The 19,744-nt window shown below is 44.6% G+C and overlaps 1 protein-coding gene across 4 annotated transcripts in view; it reads left to right on the plus strand.

The window, feature by feature from the left end:
* Nucleotides 1–10,418: 10,418 nt before the first annotated feature.
* Nucleotides 10,419–19,744, plus strand: part of A1CF (APOBEC1 complementation factor) — a 40,809-nt gene continuing 31,483 nt past the window's right edge. For 3 of the 4 annotated variants that reach the window (XM_075423239.1, XM_075423240.1, XM_075423241.1), the window contains exons 1-2: nucleotides 10,419–10,506; nucleotides 16,739–16,882. In XM_075423239.1, coding sequence (XP_075279354.1) covers nucleotides 16,784–16,882 — 99 coding nt within the window. In that variant the 5' untranslated portion in view covers nucleotides 10,419–10,506; nucleotides 16,739–16,783. The remainder of the gene's footprint in view (nucleotides 10,507–16,738; nucleotides 16,883–19,744) is intronic. The other variant, XM_075423242.1, reaches the window with a different exon arrangement.

A 19,744-nucleotide genomic window follows, 5' to 3' on the forward strand; every position in this document is an offset into this window, starting at 1 on the left:
CCAAAGCTGAAACTTAAGAAGAAATGTCAGTGCTTCAGGGGAGGCCATTTCTGGATTCCGGGATAGTGTGTCTACTCACAATGAGAGTGTCCAGATAAGCCTGTAGGGGGGACGTAATTTTTAAATATTTTACTTTTCTGGCAAGGCCACACCTGTATGGGCTCCTGCACCATTCCCTCCACTGCAGGAATCTGAAGTGATGGCAAGTGCTGCACTGGAGAAAGGAGCCTGCATCAGCCAAAACCATTGCAAAAGTGAGAACAGATCTCCAATGCTGCCTAAACCAGGGCTTCTCTCTGATTTCTCCCTGCATCACTTCACCCTCTTACTCCAGGCAGATCCTCCTGCCCATAGAAGCATCCAGAATTTATATTTATTATTATCAGGAGATAAATAGATATCAGGGCCAGAGGTGTTATATGAAAACACAGAGCTGAAAAGGCACCTTCTGATGGGGAGAAGCCAAGTTTTTTATTAATAAATACATTTGAGGGGTATGGATTCAGACCTGTGTATAGACTTTACTAAATTCACCAACCTCAGAGACCTGTATCAAAAACCCCACAAACCCTCAAACACTTCTTAAATCTCCACAGATACATCCCACTTGCCAACTGCAGCTCAAAACAGTAAACTGTTGTTTTATATTCGCAGTTATCTTGAAGTGGATCTAGCCTCCATCCCTGTTTCTTGGTCACAGCTTAGACGAAATGGTAGGAATAGGCTTTGGAGCAGTGTTGTCAGTTTTTATTTATTTAAAAGAAAGACCACTTCTCTAGGCATGGAAACATTTGAAGGTTTAAGCCTGGCTGCAGCTGAAAAGGTTTTGTTTAAAAACACCACTTCAGAATGAATGTATTTCCCATACATCATTATGCAGGGCAGCTTCGAGGAGAGTGTTGGCAGACTATCAGCTGGTAGAGCTCATTTTAGACAGCAAAGCAAACTGTAACACCCTAAAAGCTAACAGGGTCCAAGATTCATTTAAAAAATAAAATAAATGTTTCAAAGGACAAAAAATATTCCTTACACCCATGCTGAAGTGACACATGCATGTCTAAACTATTCAGATCAGTATATTTTTCCATTCTATAATATTAAATATTTACTCTGTCAGTGGTTAGTAGTCACACATCCAAAAATAAACACCACTACCTTGCATCACAGACCCTGTTTTGTTCAGATTTGGCCTAATGCAGAGGACCGGTACAGCCACCCACCTGAGTTCAGGAACAGCTCAGTGGCCGCGCACATCAACAATGCTGTGATTTTGCTGGTTGGATCCAAACTCAAGCCCTCAGAGAAGTTCACATTTAGGCCAGGCAGAGGGGCCAAGACTCGTGATTTGGACCTGAACTACATTTTTAACCTCCTGGGGAAGAAACAAGCATTCCCGCTTCTGACCTGGGCTCCAACAGGGTCTTACATCCATCGAGCCAACACTACATCCATGTCTGCCAGTAGGACCCTATGCCTTCAGGCTCAAGACCACCCATGATCAAAACCAACCCACCAGAAAACAGACCACCTGACAAACCATCGATGGAAAGAAAAGAAAGAGGAAAAAAAAGAATAACAGGACCTAGAGAAATATTTTTTAAAACATATTTCTTAGCCAGCACTAATTTTGGTTCTCAGCACTTCAAGGCTGCAGGACCAGAGGCAGGTATCTAACTGTCCATCACAGAGATGTCCATATTTAGTGGTGCAATGGGGTCAGAGTAGTACTGGAGTCCAAACACTGTTTGGATGGAGATACTGACATGTCTCTTATTTGTATAGGTGAGTAATTTTTCCTACACTAACAGAGCCCGAGGAGTTGATTGCAGCTCCATGCTTTTCTTTCCCAGCATTACTCAGCATCCATTTCTTCTTATTTCTCATATCCTTTGGGTCACAGGAACTTTTTTTACTTCATTTGTCAGTTCTTCTCATACGCTTATTTTCCTCTTTCATCTCCAAGGGGGTTCAGTATAGGCTGTCGACATACAGCAAGGGGCAGACCATACAGTCCTAATTTATTCTGGTGGCACCCCTGCCTGAGCAAGAGCAGTCAAAGTTAACTTTGATTTGTTTTTTCCTGCCATGAGGTAAGAAGATGGAAAGGTGGCAACAGGCTCTTTGTGCAAGGAAGAACGTCCAATCTGTTCCACGTAAGGCTGGCCATAATTGCATTACAGGAACCCCACAAGAAGTTTGCCAAATAAGAATAGATGTGCTTTTTCACCTGCTGGGTGTTTTTCTTTTTTCTTTCTTATGCACTGGATGCAACTTTTCGGGTAGTCCCAGAGAGGAAAAACAGAATTAAAAGAATGATCTTGAGCATCTGCGAAAATGCAAACCACCAGCACAACAGCAATGTCAGAGCATCAAAAACTCAGTTCCTGCATTCTCCATAGCATTTCTTGCTTGCTCCTCTGTCTTGCTGGCTAATTAACAGACTGGCATTTACCTTGATGTCTGGATTATGCTCCCACCTAGTTTGATGGGCATTATCTAATACATACCCAAGCAAATAATTCTCCCACTTCTGCAGAGAAGTAGCTGGGCCACACTCACCCCTCCTGACACATGCTGTGAGATTAAATGCTGCTTCTCACTGTTTTTTTTCTTTTTTTTCCCCCTCCACAATTTGACTAGGGCACTTTTCTTTCCCTCTGTTTCTCAATAAATTAAAAAAACAGGGACTTACAAACCCAGCTCAGGACACCAAAGCCTAGCACAATTATGAATTAGTTTCTGAATTGCTGGGAACAGTTCTGCACCTGATTTATAACCTTTTATATTTAATGCCTTAATGGTATCAGAATGTCCCAAGTCCTCTTCTGCAATACCACAACATAACAGAGCATGCCTCAATGCAATGTGCTGAAGATACACTTTTCAAGAGAAAATTATTTTATATTGAAAAGGCACAATGAGTCATGGAAACATGACTACAATTTTGAGGACGAAATCAGAAATATTCTGCATGCTTGCATTCACCAGCCTGATGCACAAGTTATGAAGAAAAACATAAGTGGAAAGAAGCAACAGCCACTTGGAAGAAAACAGCATCCCAACTATTCGCTCTTGCCTCCCAGAGTGGCCAAAGCTCAGAAGATGCAGAAAACTCAGCTTAGTGGTTAAGTCTGGCTTACAAGCGCCAGCGTGCTATTTGGAAAAATCTCGTTTTCCTCCCTAGTCTCCCAGCAGAAGAAAAGTCTCCAAGGTCCACCAATGTCTTTTTATTTTTTAAAATAATAATTATGTATAAAGATACGTATAAAATGCTTCCAAGTCTCATTCCCCCCATCTCTCATCCCTAGATTTGCCTAGTATTTTATGCAAATTGTTATCACTTCTGTTGTCGATGCCCTTATACCCCAAGATCAATACAACTTTTTCCTACCTCTTCTATTTTATGTATAATTGTACGTAATTGACTGTTTGCCCCCTCCAGAAGACTAGAACAGAGGCATTAACCCTGTCTTCTTTATACCTGCGCCCAACTACAGGTGGATCTCCCTTTCACCACCAGCTTCCCCATACTGAGTGGAATTTTGGATTGATGTTAATATTGCCAACTCCTCAGCTCCCAGCTAATTTCTACCATTTTGTGCCTGAAGGGGACATAATCCATCACCTGGGCTCACAAGAGGACGAGGAGATAACTGCAATATTTAATGACAAATCCCTCACACCAAATGTATTATTTGTCTCTAGAAATGTCTTTTTCCCTAGGAGGGTTTTGAGCCACACGGATAAATTTTTGCTTTCAGTTCTTCTCCCTTAGACACACCAACAAAGCACATTTCTTTGCTCTGGTTTGTAACATCTGGCAATGACCATTTCAAGCTACATTGTGCTTTTTGGGTGGTATCCCCTCATTTGAAACTTTGTACTAAGACAAGCCCCTGAGGAAACTACCAGTATGCTGAAGATACACACCTGTATTAGAGCCTGGGCACCAAGGTCCACATGCTGTGGAACAGCTTTATTTCAACTAATGCTTCAGGATCTCACTAGAGCTGCAAAAAAAACCCCACTCTCCTTAACTGAAAGTAGGTTATATGCTGTAGCTACCCATACAGGTTGCAGCATGCTGAGTTCATGCAACTTTGTGCAGGGTGTCCTTCCAAAACAAATATACAAATAACTGTACAAGTCCTGCCTTTTCCATGTCACTTCTTATTTGTCCTGAAACAAACAAAAAAAAAAAAGTAAGGAAGATTTTCTCCTACACACACACAAACCACAAAAATGTGCTGCAAAATAACTGCATCTTGCCTTTGAGTTTGTTTTGTGAGCTTTGGTTGCAGCTGGGAGTTTTACATATACGATTTTAACAAGTCCTAACAGCATTAAATTACTTACGGTCAATGATTTATACAGTAAATCCAAATATTACTTTTCACGTAAGTTTAATGTAAACCATTACTATTAGAACATCCTATTACTTTAGAATGAACTTTAAGGTGAAATAAGAGCTAATCAGGAAGTCAAAGCTTAGAGAAAGCAATTTCCACATCAAATAATTTTAACATCAGCTTGCTGCAGGAGGAAAAAGGGAAAAATAACCAAAAAGTAAAAGCCAGATTTTAACTGTACTTATCCTTCCATGATATGGGGAATAGTCACCCATATCTTCATTTTCATTGTCACAGCTCTTCTATTTTTTCTATGAAGCATGTATTCAAAATTTTTCTTCTCAAATAAATATTGTTTCCTTCCATTTAGTGAGAACCATGACCACTGAGAACGATGAAGTAGCTACCTTCTTTGTTTTTGTACAAAGAACAACTTACACATTACATTTTGTTGAAAGGAATTTATTTTTTTAACCTACTTTAAAAATCCTTAAATCTATGACTTCAAGGTTTGCCTTCTTATGAAAAAAAAATCATTACTTTTTGTTTGTTACTTTTAAAGTACAAGGCATTATTAGGTCCACGATAAACCTGCCTTTTTCCAATATCGAGTAGAGGCCATACTCTTAGTATCAAGAAACTGCATGAACAGAAGGGGGGAAGTCACGATGTAGATTGGGAAATTTTCAGTATACCTAAAAATAGTTGAACATAACTTTCGATTAGCTTCCTAAGCATTCGGGTCTAGTGACATCTTCTGAAAAATTATTTGCCAAAGGGAAAGACATGCCAGCAAGTACAGAATTAAAACAACTCCTTTAGGAGACAAAAACATTTTCATAACTAGTGTTGCCACCAGCTCCTGTTCTAAATCACTTTTTTGCAATTACTTTTTGACACAGATTTTAGAAACAAATATTGAGCAGACAAATTAGGAATGAGCGCGTTTCACCGGCTTGACAGTACACAGTTACCTGTGCTCACGTACAGGACACAGCTTCTGCATTCTGATTATTCAGGCAGGCATTACACCAGGGATCAAGGATGGAATTACAGAACTATTATGCATACTTTTCCCCTTGTGATCCCCATCAGTAGCACACACAGAAAACTCACGATACGGCAGAAGTCATAATCACAGCAGGCTCATTCACCATGTTACAAGACATTGGACTTGCAAGCAGAGAAACAGGACAACGTTTATGGACCAAGGCAGTGTCAATATTTGATCAAATCCAAACATTAGCCTACACAAACACAGCTCATACCAAAATATCAAAAGCCAAAGGAGTAGTTATGACCACAGATTCATCTTGAAGCCACAGACACACAAAGCATTTATAATTTATTCTATTTTCTTCAGCAGAAGCATGATCCAATGCCCTCTGGGCATGACATGTCCCAGTGGCAAATCATTGCCATGTCTCTGTGGTATGATCAAACCCAAAATGTCTCAGCCACAACAAGGGAAATGCAGCAATGCAAGAGGATAGAGACTCCCCAGCCCAAAGGATGGGGATGCAGAAACTCCATTCATGCCAATTTTTAAGAAGAGTTTGTTTTTCACCTGATGCCAGTTTTGGAATTGGGACCTAGCTGTTTATATACATATGTATGTGAATATATACACACATGAGATACTTGCTCCAATATAGATTCCTTTGCAGCCTATGAGCAATTCTCTAACAGGGTATGCTGCAGGCTGCTGAAACATTGGAATTGTTTTCATTAAGACTTAAATTGAGTTGTTTGTAATTATACACCACAGTACCATTATGGTATCCACATTTATTCCATGAAAGTGAGTATAATGATGTTTATATAGCTATAATATGTTGTAATGGTGTATAACACAACCTGTAACTCATCGTTCTTAGCGCACACAGACATATGTAACCTACCCTAATAAAGTATATGCAACCTATGGGATCTATAGCCCACTTGGGAAAATTCAAATTCCTTTTAGCAATAGCCTACTTCTTCCTCCATTTCCAGCATACCATCCACCCATGATAGACATGCCACTAACCAGAGGGCCACCTACCCAGGTGTCCCCACACCTGGAGCATGGCATTGTCAGCCTAACTGACATGTCCCCACCAAGGGAAGCAAACAGAGGACTCAGTAGATACTTTCAACACTACCAAGCAAGGGAGGGCAGTGGCATCACAGACACATCTACACTACAGCTGAGATATTAACACTTAACCTCATCACCATTTCTGTAGCTTTTGCAGGCTTGAGAAGGCAGATCCTTTTGTATCATAGATGACAGCTCCACACAACAAAAGCTAAGCTGAGGGCTTGTATTTCTTAAGGCTCAGCCCACAGCAAGGATCAGCACATGACTTACTGGGTTATGTGAAAAACACACACAGCCCCCGGGAACAAGGACTCACTAAGCAGCCTCCAGCACCATCCCACATCTCCAGACTTGGTGGATGCACAGAGACACCTGCCCCAGGCTCCTTAGCACAAAAGCCAGATCAATCTTTTAGACAGCACATCTATATCTATAGATCCCAGCCAAAAACACTATGATCTCTCACTTTGGGAGAGCCACTGCTTTCCTTAACACTGCACTCACTTCCTCCACAGCAGTCATCCCTATACAAATCCCTATTTACACATTAAAGCTAGTACACCCTTAGGCTGCGTCCAGCCCTTTATCTTCTCACCACTTGGCAGACAGATCTCCCAAATCTGCTGCAGCTGGCTCTCCGGTGAGGATTTGCTTGGTCTTACCTGTAGCTCAGCTCTGATGGACCCAGCTCCGTGGGCTTTAGGGCCTCTTGCAGATCTAGCCCAGCTTCATAGCCTTGGTTAAAATACTCGAGAAAACTGTCAGAGAGAGTCACACAAGCTAAGGGAGGTAAAAGAGGGAATGTGATTGAGATGGACCCACTCCCAGCTCAAGGATTCAGAGGAAGAAACTCCAATACAGCAAACTAAGTGGGCAATCAGGGCATTGGAAACATCGATGAGCTCCTCCTCCCAGGCATGATGGAGGTGAACCCTCCTCACCTGGCTGATGACAAGCCAGGAGGTGAATGTTCCCCACCTGGCCAATGACCAGCCAGCAAGCTCTCTCAAGTGTCCATCTGGGGGTGGTGAACATCTTGCTGCTTGGCCTAGAAGCTTCCAAATCTCAGCTAACACATGTATTAACCAGTAAATACCTGCTTTATAGTTTTCAAGCTATATCTATCCTTCTTGCAAAGTCTGTGTGAGCACTATATAAGCTGCCCAAGCCAAGTAACCCACTGAAACCAACGTGACTTTGGGGCAACATGGAGCCTGGGAACCTCTGCCGCCTGTAACAGGTCAAGCCCTTACATTTCCAATGGACACAGACAATGTCTCGAACATCGGTGGTTTTCAAAACCACGTCCTGCTGAGTTCCCACCCTCTTCTCCCCTGAGCCTCCCCAGCAGCACTCAAGCAAAGCCCCATGCTAAATTAAATCTTCCCTACTTCAAAACCTGAGTAAGCAGAGATGGAGGAGTGACCCCCTGCAAGAGGTGTGGGGCAAGGGCAGCCTGCTCCTCTGGAAATGAAAGGTGTTTTTAATGGCTTCATTACTATGTAAATACTCAGCTACTGATCCCCAGCCACAGCCAGCAGGACTTGTCACAGCTGAGGTGGAGATTTGCCATTGATCCCTCGCTGGGTATTGTGGAAAATTTCTTGCAGCACTTCCAAGGGTAGCTGGAGGATCGGGCTCACCTCAGGGTTTTTGTGGCAGTAGGTAATTAACATGAAGGGGTGACATCTGCTCAAGTATCATTTTTCTTGAGCTGAAAGTGCTTTTACCCAATCCCACCTGGGAAGCCAAGGGAAACCCTCGAACAGGCAACCCACTGCTGGTGTGATTTTGGAAAAGGAAACAATTATGTCTTACTGCTCTTGGGGCTTCTCAACTGTGCCTCTCAAGAAGATTTCAAGGAAACATAGGCATCGATCATGTCTCCTTTTCTGAGTGAAATCTGCCCCAGAGAGAGGAAGACAAAGGAGAGAAGCATCACAGCTGCAGTTCCTGCACAACTCAAGAGGCTTAAAAAACTATGCTAAATGCCCAAATCCTTTGGCACCAGAATGGCTTTCCATGGTTCCCCCTTGCCCACATGTGCGGCCACACTTCCCCCACGCTTATGGGTCAATCCAGTGGAAGCACAGCCGGTTTCTACCCAAAATGGGGCCAGGCAACTGGCTTTCCATCCCGAATTCTTACGCATCTAACCCCATTTGTTATTTACATTTATTCTAATGAGCAGATGGCTTTTCCTCCCCAGAAAGACTTCCCAGTCCTGCTCACGTTATCATCAGACTCCTCCATTACCTGCACTCAGATAACATCCCATGTTACTCTCTTTCCCCCAGGGCAATTCTTTCATTACTCTTTTTTAATGATGGACACATGAAGATGTATGACACTTGATTTTTTGGAGCAGATTTGCTCCTCCCACTGTCACAATTTCAGGGCAGTGGCATTTATTTGGTCACTGAATTATTTCAAATCATTTCCCTGCCATATCCAAGGTGCTTGATGACATGCGGTCATGGAGTCTCAAATCTGATGTCACCAATGATCAAATCTTACCAATTCCTTGTGACAGGTGAGATAGGATGGCACGCTTAAGACAGAAAAATCCCTTTGATAGGGAAGAAGTATGAAATGACATCTGCCCATCAATTCCAAGATCTGCCCAGAGGGTCAGGGGAAGAACCAGACCCCAAACCCTCTCTGAGTACTGAGCTCAGTGGTAGGTGGTCATCACTGGGGTTTCTTTGTTTGAGGTTTTTTTAAAAAATACACTCCAAAATCTGAATTTGAACCCCTGAATTCAGCAGAAAGGTGGATACAGGAGGGCAGACATTTCCTCGGGATCAATGGCAGTTTTGGGCCAAGAAATGGGTGAACGCAGCAGTACCTGGGTGAGTCAGCAGCTGCACTGAACAAGAAGCAAGGTGCCATTCGCATTGAGGGACCGAGGGCCCCATTATCTGCCCACAGCACAGGAATACCTAATGCTTTTAAAGCTGAGCAAACACTGGTACGGCACTTATCCAAACCTGAAGCATCAGCAACACCTGATTGTAAACACTTCATTTAACATACCTCGAAACAAAGTCCTAGACTGCCTTGAGTGTGATTCAGCATCAGTGTAGGTGAAGGCTGGTAGTGGCGATCAGCTTTAGGGGTAGCAACCCTACAGGCAGTAGTACGGCCATGCTCCAGCACTGAGATGAGACATACCCACAGCAGGATGCAAGCGCAAGGATGGATCCTTATGCTGGGATGCTAAACTTGCACGTCATATAAGAAATTACTCTGCCAAACCACTGTGATACCCATTCCATTAATGTTAGTGTCCAGAAGAATTTTAGCAGAGGTACACATTCAATTAGGTTGTTGCATCAACAAATGTGACATGATACCCCCCAAGGACAACAATGTCTGGATGCTCAAAGGTTGCCACACCTGCAAGCCACCCATCACAGACATTCATGGCCGTTTAATTTATTTGCAGCCTTTTCCAGGTGCAACAAACCCTCACAGAAACCTGCACTGGATTTCCTCACTGCAAGTATATTTAGTCTCTGCTCGGACGATGTTTTCATCGTGATTCCTGCAAACCTGCAGTTTGCAGGCTATGTGCACTTAGGCCACCAGCAAGAGAGAATTAATGCTCCTGCCATCTTCCTCCAGGAAGGCAAAATGAACTATTGAAGCCAGAACTGGCACCAGCCTCTGTTCCTTCTCCCAGCATGTCTGCCGGGGTCAGCAGTAGCGATGGGGGTGGATCAGCTGGGAAAGCCTTCAGCGTGGAGCGAAGGAACTGGTGTCAAAATGGCAGCGCAGGGCCAGCTCTTAAGCCACGATCTGACTTCAGTCCTTTGCATTTCGTTACAGAAAAATGGGCCTGGGTAGGTGCTGTTGGAGCGGCGGTGACCCAGCTATCTGGTCAAAGGCCTGCAGGGAGCCAGGAGATAGAGCAGGTTAACGTTTAACCCACAGGGACTGTAAACCAGCCCCAGGGCTGCTGAACCTTTGGAGTTTGATATGTTGATTAGGGAATAACCGGAGTGACACGTCGCAAACTCTCCATAATCAAGGAGACCTTTTTCCCAGGCGGTGATCTCCAAAATTGCTCAGGTATGCGGCCTCTCATCCTACCCCGAGGTTTGGGGCGCGGGGACCGGGTCCACCATGAAATGGGGCTTTCAGCCGGGATGGGAAAGGAGCAGCTTCATCACATGGCTTCCCCCCCCCCCCCCCCCCCCCGATGGTGTCCCACCATCAAATTCACGCCTCAGGTGCTGCCTGACACTGGTTTTACTGGATGGGGGGTGCCAGCACCCCCCTGCAGTGCATGGCTCAACCCATCCACCAGCATGGCCCTGCACCACTCACCTTGATTTTTTGATAAGCAAGGTAGGGAGATAAAGGCTCCTTGGGGTCCTCTATGTAATTTCTGCCCACCAGCGGCATCAAGGAGGTTTTTTTACCACTTTCCCGTTGCCGATCACCAGCGGTTACCAGAAAAGTAAAGCTAGATAATGTGGAAGGGGCGGGAGGAATTTTCCCTGCATAAAGTCGATCTCGATTTGTTAAAGCACAACTTTCTAGGGCTAATCATTAGAGATCTTTCCAGTCAACTTCTTATTCCTCCTTCTCTTTACAAAAGGTTGGTCTTCATTTCAAAGGCAATTGCTGCTCCTAAAAAATCTCAATTTTCCCTAATCTCTTCAAACTAGAGGTTTTCTGCCCCATACATAATGCTTCTCTTAAGCTACTTTCCCTTGGTGAAATAGGAGATTTGGGTGGGAACAGGCGCAGGAGGGAGGCTGGCTTCAAAGCATCCGGCATGTGATGCTGCAAATAAAACAGGGGGAAGGAGGCTGGGCTCATCATCAGCATGTTGTGTGCTTTTGGTAAGACAGCTGCAAAAGCTGTGTGCAAGGGGAAAGGTATTTCAAAGAGAGAAGTCATTTACCCAGCAAAAGAGGCTGAGCAAAGATATTACCGGTTTATGTGTGACATTTTCTCAAGGCTCATATGCTGCTAAGTGTGCTGCACTTTTCCGTGACCTCAATTTTATCCTGCTTTCCTGCAAATACCAACAAGTTCCCACTTTCCATGGGTCCACCTGAGCTGGAAAAACCCCCTATACCCTGGAAAGCAATGGACTAAAGCCTTGTGCTGTGTTGTTCAGTTGGACTCCGTCCTGCAGTATATCTCACCCCAGCAAAAGGCTGATGGCAGCTCGAGAAGCTTCTCCAGTCTTTTCAAAGACTGTTATTCTTCATGAGGAGTGGTTGCACCAGTGGGGTGCTGGTGCGAAACAGCCTTCATTAAATGCGTCGAGTGGCTCAACACATTCAAACACAAAGATGTATTGATCCGCGCAGGATAAACATGGTTTCGTTATCTCATTCATGGAAACAGTAACCAGGTTTCCCCGAAAGGGCTGCTAAGGGGCAGGCTCAGGGTGCAGAAGTGGTGGGGGACAAGAGCAGGGTCCAGCTGTGAATACCACCTTTGCTCCTCTCAACAAAATTCCCAGCACAGGAGACATCCTTTGAAAGGGGAAACCGATTCCCCCTTTTCCAAGCAAACAACCTAAAAGTGAAGTAAAATCCATGTTTTTTGGGTAAAATCTTCTGGATTCATCTTGCTCCTGGCTGGATGGAGCAAAGCCATAGGATCTACCTGCAATAGCTGGCAAGAAAACCATGTACAGAAGTAGTCACAGGGAGGTGAAGCAGTGTTCCATGTTTGTTTCGTGTTGATATGGGGTTTGCTAAATGCAGAAGTATCTTTTCTTGCCTCGGCACTTTAGAGCTTTAATAGAAACCTAAAATAAATGACAGTGTTCAGCGGTGAGAAGAAAATCAAATGAGGCGATGGTCTGATTTAAGATAAAATCAATACCTTCCTTTTCTAATGGCGTGGGGCCCTTGATTTTGTGACCATGATAGTATTGGTAAAAATCTAGTCAAAAATGAGGATGAAATAGGAAACACACCTGGACAGGGACCTGGAGAGTTTTCCTGCCTGAAAGTCCTAAATTCAATATAAATACCTGAATGAAAAGTAACCTCTCCTCCTTTTTTTTTTTGTTTTTAGCATAACGGTCATTATTAACAGCAAGCCATCTGAGGGTCAAACCCCTGAAAATGACAGAATTCCAGAACAATTATTTCTGTTAAATGTGGTTGTAGGTTTTTTTAAATAGTGCCAAAAATATTGCCTTAAATTGCTGCAGTCATTCACACTTTCTGGCAGCAGCCATGAAAGGGGAGTTGTGTCCGTCTGCCGCTCCCCCCCCCCCCGGGAGGGTGGATTTGCTAATTGATTAATGACGTAGGGAACAAAGAAGCAAAGAAAATATCATGTTTCCCCAGGTCCTGTGACAGCAACTGTCTTCCCTTACCCTTAACAATGAAAACAAAAATAGTTCCACCATGCCAGCACCACTGCAAGGAATGAGGCTGATGCCTGGAATAAGGGGAAAGCACTGAAATCCCAGTAATTTTGGAAATAAAACATCCAGTCATGACTTGTATCCTGGAAATAGTCTGTATGCACTGATGGTTGCAAACCCTTGGGTGGCAGAAATGGGAAAGCGCCCTGTCCAAAAAGGTGTTTAGATGTCCTCAGGCCAAGGGAGGTAGAAGTGAAGAGACAAGCGGTGCTTGGAAAACTGGGGGCTGGAAAGCCTGTTGGGATTTGTCTTACTGGGATTTATACCTCTTAAAAAACAGAGGTACAATTTCTCTCTTCATCCCAGGGAAACCCAGCTGATGCAGGAAAGCTCTTCAGCAACAAGGCTTTTAAATTAGCTGTGATTTACTTTGGACTGGTATTTAGTAGGAGGGACGTAATTTGTAAAAGAAACACTACAAAACCAGATCCGGGTGGCATGTTGGGTTGTCCCTGTGCATGTCCAAGCCCTGAGTGTGCAGTGTTGTCCAGCCCTGGCCTCCAGCGCTCCTCCTGAATCAGGAATGGAGACTTGCAGGGCAACTCAGGCTACCCTGGGGTGGGGGTCTCCAGCTGGAGCCTGGTCACAGCAAGACCAATGCTTCAGTAGGCTGCCGACGGCTGTGGTTCAGGCAAGTCAAGATGTCGCCAGGGATGGGGATCCTCCACTGCTCACACAGAGAAAGGCTGTTTCTTTGGGTCTGGATGGACTTTCTTTGAAGGCGGCAGCGTGTGGAAGAACTGGGCACAGATTAATGCCAGATTGTCATTAACACACACCCCGAGAGAACGGCAACCTATTTTTCTGGCACTTTCAAAAAATGTGTGGAAGTTTCCAGCACCAGATTTTACAGCGGCTGTGATTAATATCTTGCACAGCCTTGAATGCTCTTACTCCCTTATTCCTAGCAGATTGCTTGAGCATATCCTGGAGTACACCAATGTCTAGACATGCTGGTCTAGAGCCTAAAAAATTTGCATGATGCCTTACGAGAAGAGCCCGGAAGAGTTCGTCTGGTCTTACCTAATAACGCAGAGGCCAAAGAGGGATATTACTCCTGCTGTAAATGCATCAGCCAGCAAGATGCTCTGTTCCCGTCCGTCCCCCAGCCCCATGATTTGTGCTCGCTGGTCTGCATGAAACCATCACCTGCAGTGAGATGTTACTGGAAATTACTCCCCCACAAAGGAGAGGTACAGAGATGTAAGGCATTTAAGGCACTGCATGCAAATACATTCAAGGCAACTGCAGCTGAGCCACGCACCCTGTAGGGAAGTACAGGATGAAATAATGCCATCCGGGAGGGGGGGGGGGGTGTAAAATAAAGGCTCTTAAACTACTCATCTATCTAGGTCACTGCTGGGGACAGACTGGAAACCTCAGCCTCTATGGAAACCTGCCGAGGTTCGCCTGGCTGCAGTCCAGCCACTTTCCCGGCACAGAGAGGTGATGCTGTCGGTGCAGGGCGATATGCCTGCTGGCTGTAGGCAGCCCGCTGCCTGCCTCTGTGCTCCAATGCCCAGGGCAGCCTCCCTGCCAGTAAGCAGGTCACAGCAGCACAGATATACCCAATAGAGAACAAAAAAATTATGAAATCCAAGGCAGTGAATATTAGAGATGTCTGCATAGTGCAGCCATCCCTTTTTGTCCCCACCTTTTCCCTGGCCTTCCGGTACATGAGGACAGGCTTGAGTTCAGATACAAGAGCTAAAAGAGAGTCACAGAACACTGTGCAAATTCGCACCATTGCTGAAATGCCTGATGAATCCAGGATACAGCAAAAGCGAAATATAAGGGGCCAAATTTGCAATATGCCAGAGCTTTTCTCTATAGTACGCATATAGGATATCTCTACCCATGCAGGGGAGGATGCAAAACCAATGTGGATTTTAATTCTTTTTTTTAAAAGTTGACTTTTTACTTCTTAAGCAGCCTAGGAAAGCATCAGACTCGTTTTTGCACAGCAGTGTGCTAATTGTGCCATGTGCCATGCTGAACCCCAGCTCCGGAGAAGTCAGCAGGCACAGAAACCACAAGCAATGATGGGGCTTTGCTGCCACCCTCGGCAAAGGCAAATCAGAACTGTAATCGGGCTCCACTCACTGCAGAAAACACTCATTTTGAAATTAGAGACCGGAGAGAGCTATTGCATTGCACAGCCCATCTCCTAGCCCCTGCACATTGGTAGTTAAAACACCAGACAACCTGTGAGCATGACAAAAAAAATAGAAGGGTCTCACAAACCTCAGCAAAGCAGCTCCAAAATTATGGAGATGTCTCTATTTCCAAGTATTTAAGTCATGGTCTCTGGAGCTCAGTGTGACAAAGTCCGAGCGACACAAGGCTTAGACACTACAAATACCTGGGATCATGCACCATTCTTGGCACTGGGAATAATCCATCTACTTAAATTTAAGCACTCGCTTAAGTCTTTCGGGATACGAAGATATGGGAGCTCAGACCAAGTAATGTCCAAAGGTGAAGTGGCCAGCCTCAAACCTTAGCTCTTCCCTCAATGAACCCAAAAAGTGGCATGTGCTAATAAAATATTTTGGTGTTAAACAGTCAGTTATTGAAAAAGGTCTTTTTTGTTATTTACATAGCATTGTAGCATGCTCAGAAAATCTGCCGTAGTCAGATATGTTGCAGTTCTTTACGTGTAATGTTCATGTCGTGTGCATCAAGAGATCTGCTGTACAGGGGGATTGTTTAGGGTCCTCTCTCTTGAATTTGGCATTAGCTCAGTGTGCAGCCACAGCAATGCATTCTCCTTCCACCTGTCTGTCTGCCCCCTTGGATCTTCCACATTTCTCCCCTGCCCAGCATCCCCACCACCATCCTGTGCCCTTCCTCGGCCCTGTGCCATGGGGGTTCCAGGTTGCCTCATCCCCCTCATTCCCAGTACACCCACTCCAGCCCCTTTTGGTCTGGGAGTTATCATTGCCTTTCATTACTTCCACCTTTCTACAATTTAAGGGAACAGCAACAATTTTGGATGACACGATTTAACCATTTCTTACTATGAGTTCTTTGTCCTACCAGCCCATAGCACACGCCCTGGCTATGAGGTCCCAAGGAGGCAACTGGTTTTGCTCTTGCTGGTGTTCAGCATCAGGCCATCATCACAAGTCTTCAAGCTCAGCGTTGCATCTGCAGACCCTGTTTCTGTGCCTGGCTTGTACAAATGGTTTTTGCACAAGCTCAGAGCTCAGCATGCAGGAAAAATGGGCCAGCCTGAAATTATAAGCAAAGAGTCCATTTTATAAATGCCCCTTTGCCAGCGTATAACCCAATTCAGATTCAGATTTCAGTTTTATGGTGTTTTCAACCCAAAACCAAAACTTAAACATAATGCAAAATATTAATTAGATATGACCTAAAACTACAGCTTTGAATGAAAACACCTGAACCCAAGGTTGTCCCAGCCCTGAACCTGGATACAGATTTTAAGTTCTCCCATGTTCTTGATTTTTAAAAATAGGCCAAATCTAGACCTAGGTCTTGTTTCTTATGAAGTGCCAGACACAGCTTGTATCAGGTTTCCTTCCCAGCATCAACAGGATGCAATGGCATGAAGGACTCATTGCCATGTAGTAAGCACAGGGTTAGGCATCTTACACGTGTTTCTCTCCTGACACGTGAACTGATATGTTACAACATCCCTCTGAGTCTCACTGGAGTACTGTCCGAAAATCTGACTGTCGGTTTAAATGCTGTTTATTTTCATGTAACACGTGAGAGGGAGATATTTTTGCTCTTTCCACATCTGTGCTGTTTTGTGTTGTTTTTATCTCAAAATGGTGGCTTTAAGAAGAATGATCCTGATAACTTTCTCTTGAGAGTGAGCATTCTGCTCCCGGACTTATTAATTTATTTAATTTATCTTAAATTTGATTGCAGTGAGCACCCCTAATTAACCTGATTTTTTGCTGATAATCACTCACAATGGAATCAAATCACAAATCCGGGGATGGATTGACCGGCACACAGAAAGAAGCCTCCCTCCGTGCATTAATTCAGCGAACGGGATATAATTTGATCCAGGTAGGAACTCACAGTGGTGTCCTTTTTTTTTCAGTGTCTGGCTTCATCCTGAAGCAATGCATTGCATCGGGGGATTGAGCAGCAAATATGTACGCACGAAGTGCTCCTTGCTCATTCTTCTTCTCTCTGTTTTTCTCTAACATATGTGCTGCACATAACTACGTGTGATAGATGCTGTCTTTTATGAAGGGAGATCTTATTCCTCCAGAAATTCTTTGCCCAACGCCAAATTACAATAAGTGTGAAAAAAACGCTGAGCACTGCTAAATGTTGGCAAAGGTTGGGATTGCTATCTGAAAGCCATGGCTGCAGTGGTAGCGTAGCAAAGAAAACCCACTAAGCAAAGTTTCAGAAGAGAGTAGGTCAAGACTTGGTCAGAGGAAGTCCAACCTGTCACCACTAGCTCTGCCTTTTGTACAGATGTTTATGCACATACAAGTGCATGTGAGGCAGGTGTCTTGTGCCCAAACACCAAAGGTTTTCTCCCAGTGTAGTCTTCAATGTCTGCAAGTGCGAAGCCTCCTCAGGTTAGGGCAGATGGAGACTGGACATGTCCTACAAAAGCCATCTGAAATAGTCTTTCTTACTTAGCGTGACCAAAAGAAGCTAATTTTTTGAAAGTATTGGGGACTAATATAACCATCCTGACACCCTTGAAGAAGTGCCTGAAAACAGTGAATTTTAGGCAGGTGGCTGCTTTGCTTTGTGTAGCAGTAGCAGGCATTGAAGGGCACAACAGTAGTAGTACTAGTGCTACTAGTGTAGCACTAGAGGGAACAACAGCAAAAACTGAGACTCCTGGGAAAAAGAATTTTCCTACAGCGCTTTGTCCTCTGTGTGCTCCAGAATCAGACCAGCAGCTGGGTTTGTTGCCCTTGAATAGGTTTTCTGCTGTACCCGCTCCAGAACATAACGAACTTCTCCATGTCTTGTACTTGCCGTTGCTTTCTTTATCCTGGCCTTCAGTTTTTCGTGCTGTCACATCTGGCTATAGCTCATTCCTAAACCACAAGATCTCAACCCCCAGCACAAACCATCCCTTCCCCCCCCACCCCCCATCTTCCTTCTACCTACCTTTTCCATTTTAGCTTTTTTTTTGCTCTCCTATTTTTCTTATCCATGTTTCTTTGGGCTTTTCTTCCAACCTATTTATTGGTGCAGCCAAGCACCTTCTTCCTCAGTGCATGCCAGGGTCACTCTTCTTTGTGAAGGTGAAAACAAAATCCTCCTTCCCTCCAGACCCTTTGCCAAGATGAGTTTACTGAGATGCTGCCTTCAAGCCACAAACAAAGCTACTTCAGATTGAGAGAAGGCTTTATGTCTTTCTGTGCCTCCTCACACACCACCTCCCACATACATTGATAAAATGAAAAAAAAACAGTTTTATTGATTGTCTCTCACTTTGCTTGAAGTGGGATGGTAAGACTCCTCAGGCCAATTTCAGACCATTATTGATGAGCTCAGCATTCCTCCAGGTGATCAGCTTCTTCCTCCATCTGTCATGCCAATGAAGATTGCAGATGACCGCAACAACACAAAACACAACCATCACAAATTTCCACTGAGAGATGGAAAATTCCCATGTGGACAATGTGTGCAGTTCAGCTAAACTACAGGCAGAAAAATAGCCTGAGACGTCATGTTAGATTTGCTGTAAGAATTCACTCATAAATTGAAATGTCCCTATGATTCCATTGCTATGCTGAAAACATTTACAAAAGAGGAATGAGTATGGATAATTCAAGGCCTATTACAGGCTCAGGAAACTGAAAGAGCTTGTGGTATATTCTTGTTTTCCTGCAAGGATCCCTATTTGCTTATGTGCTTTAGGCCTTCCTCTTAAGTCATCCGTACAGGCATTCTCTTGCCTGGAATAATCCCAGAGTGGGAAACGACTACAGAAATCATCAGGGAGCCAAAAACAGAAAAATGACCAGAGTCCCAGCTTCTCTGGGTGCAGAGCATTGCTGCAGGACAGGAGGAGAGGGAAGGAGAGGAAGGAGAGGAAGGAGAGGAAGGAGAGGGAGGGAGGGAGGGAGGGAGGGAGGGAGGGAGGGAGGGAGGAAGGAAGGAAGGAAGGAAGGAAGGAAGGAAGGAAGGAAGGAAGGAAGGAAGGAAGGAAGGAAGGAAGGAAGGAAGGAAGGAAGGAAGGAAGGAAGGAAGGAAGGAAGGAAGGAAGGAAGGAAGGAAGGAAGGAAGGAAGGAAGGAAGGAAGGAAGGAAGGAAGGAAGGAAGAGAAATACAGGAAAGATTGTTAACAATAGGAGAGCAGACCAGAGAGACACTCACCTGGCAAAAACATAGCAAAAACAGGAAATATTGGCTGGTCTTCACATATTTGGGTATTATTCAGGGCCAAGATTTGCTCTCTGCCCAAAGAAACTCCTGGATAGGCAGGCATCATCTATTGCCCCTTGCCTGGCCTCCCCCAATGATGGCCCTCCTCGTTCCCAACTGTGGGGCTCCTTCTGTCATCTCTTCTGTTCAGACCTCCTCACCTGCTGGGCTCCCTTTGAAATCACTGGCATAATTAGCAAAAGGGCTTCACGCTTCCAGGTCTGGGAAAGGGGGTGGGCACTGGGGTGCACCTTCCCTCCATGTCCATCTCCAGGCCAGGGTCCTCATCACACCTTGTACCAAGCATTTCTGCTGCTTCACTAAGCTCAACTGCTGGCACATACATCTTTTTTCAAGCACACTGAGCAGCTCCAGCATCACCTACTGCCAACTATGCTTTGAGCTCCCTGACTGGCCCCTTTCACTCTGTCTACATCTCGGCAAATTTCTACCTTCATCCCTGGTTTTCCCCCTGTGTTAGCACATTCTGAGGTCCAGATGCCTTCTGCTTTTGGAAAGTCCTTC

The sequence above is a fragment of the Opisthocomus hoazin genome, chromosome 6 (assembly GCF_030867145.1).
Source record: "Opisthocomus hoazin isolate bOpiHoa1 chromosome 6, bOpiHoa1.hap1, whole genome shotgun sequence".
NCBI classification, from domain to species: domain Eukaryota; kingdom Metazoa; phylum Chordata; class Aves; order Opisthocomiformes; family Opisthocomidae; genus Opisthocomus; species Opisthocomus hoazin.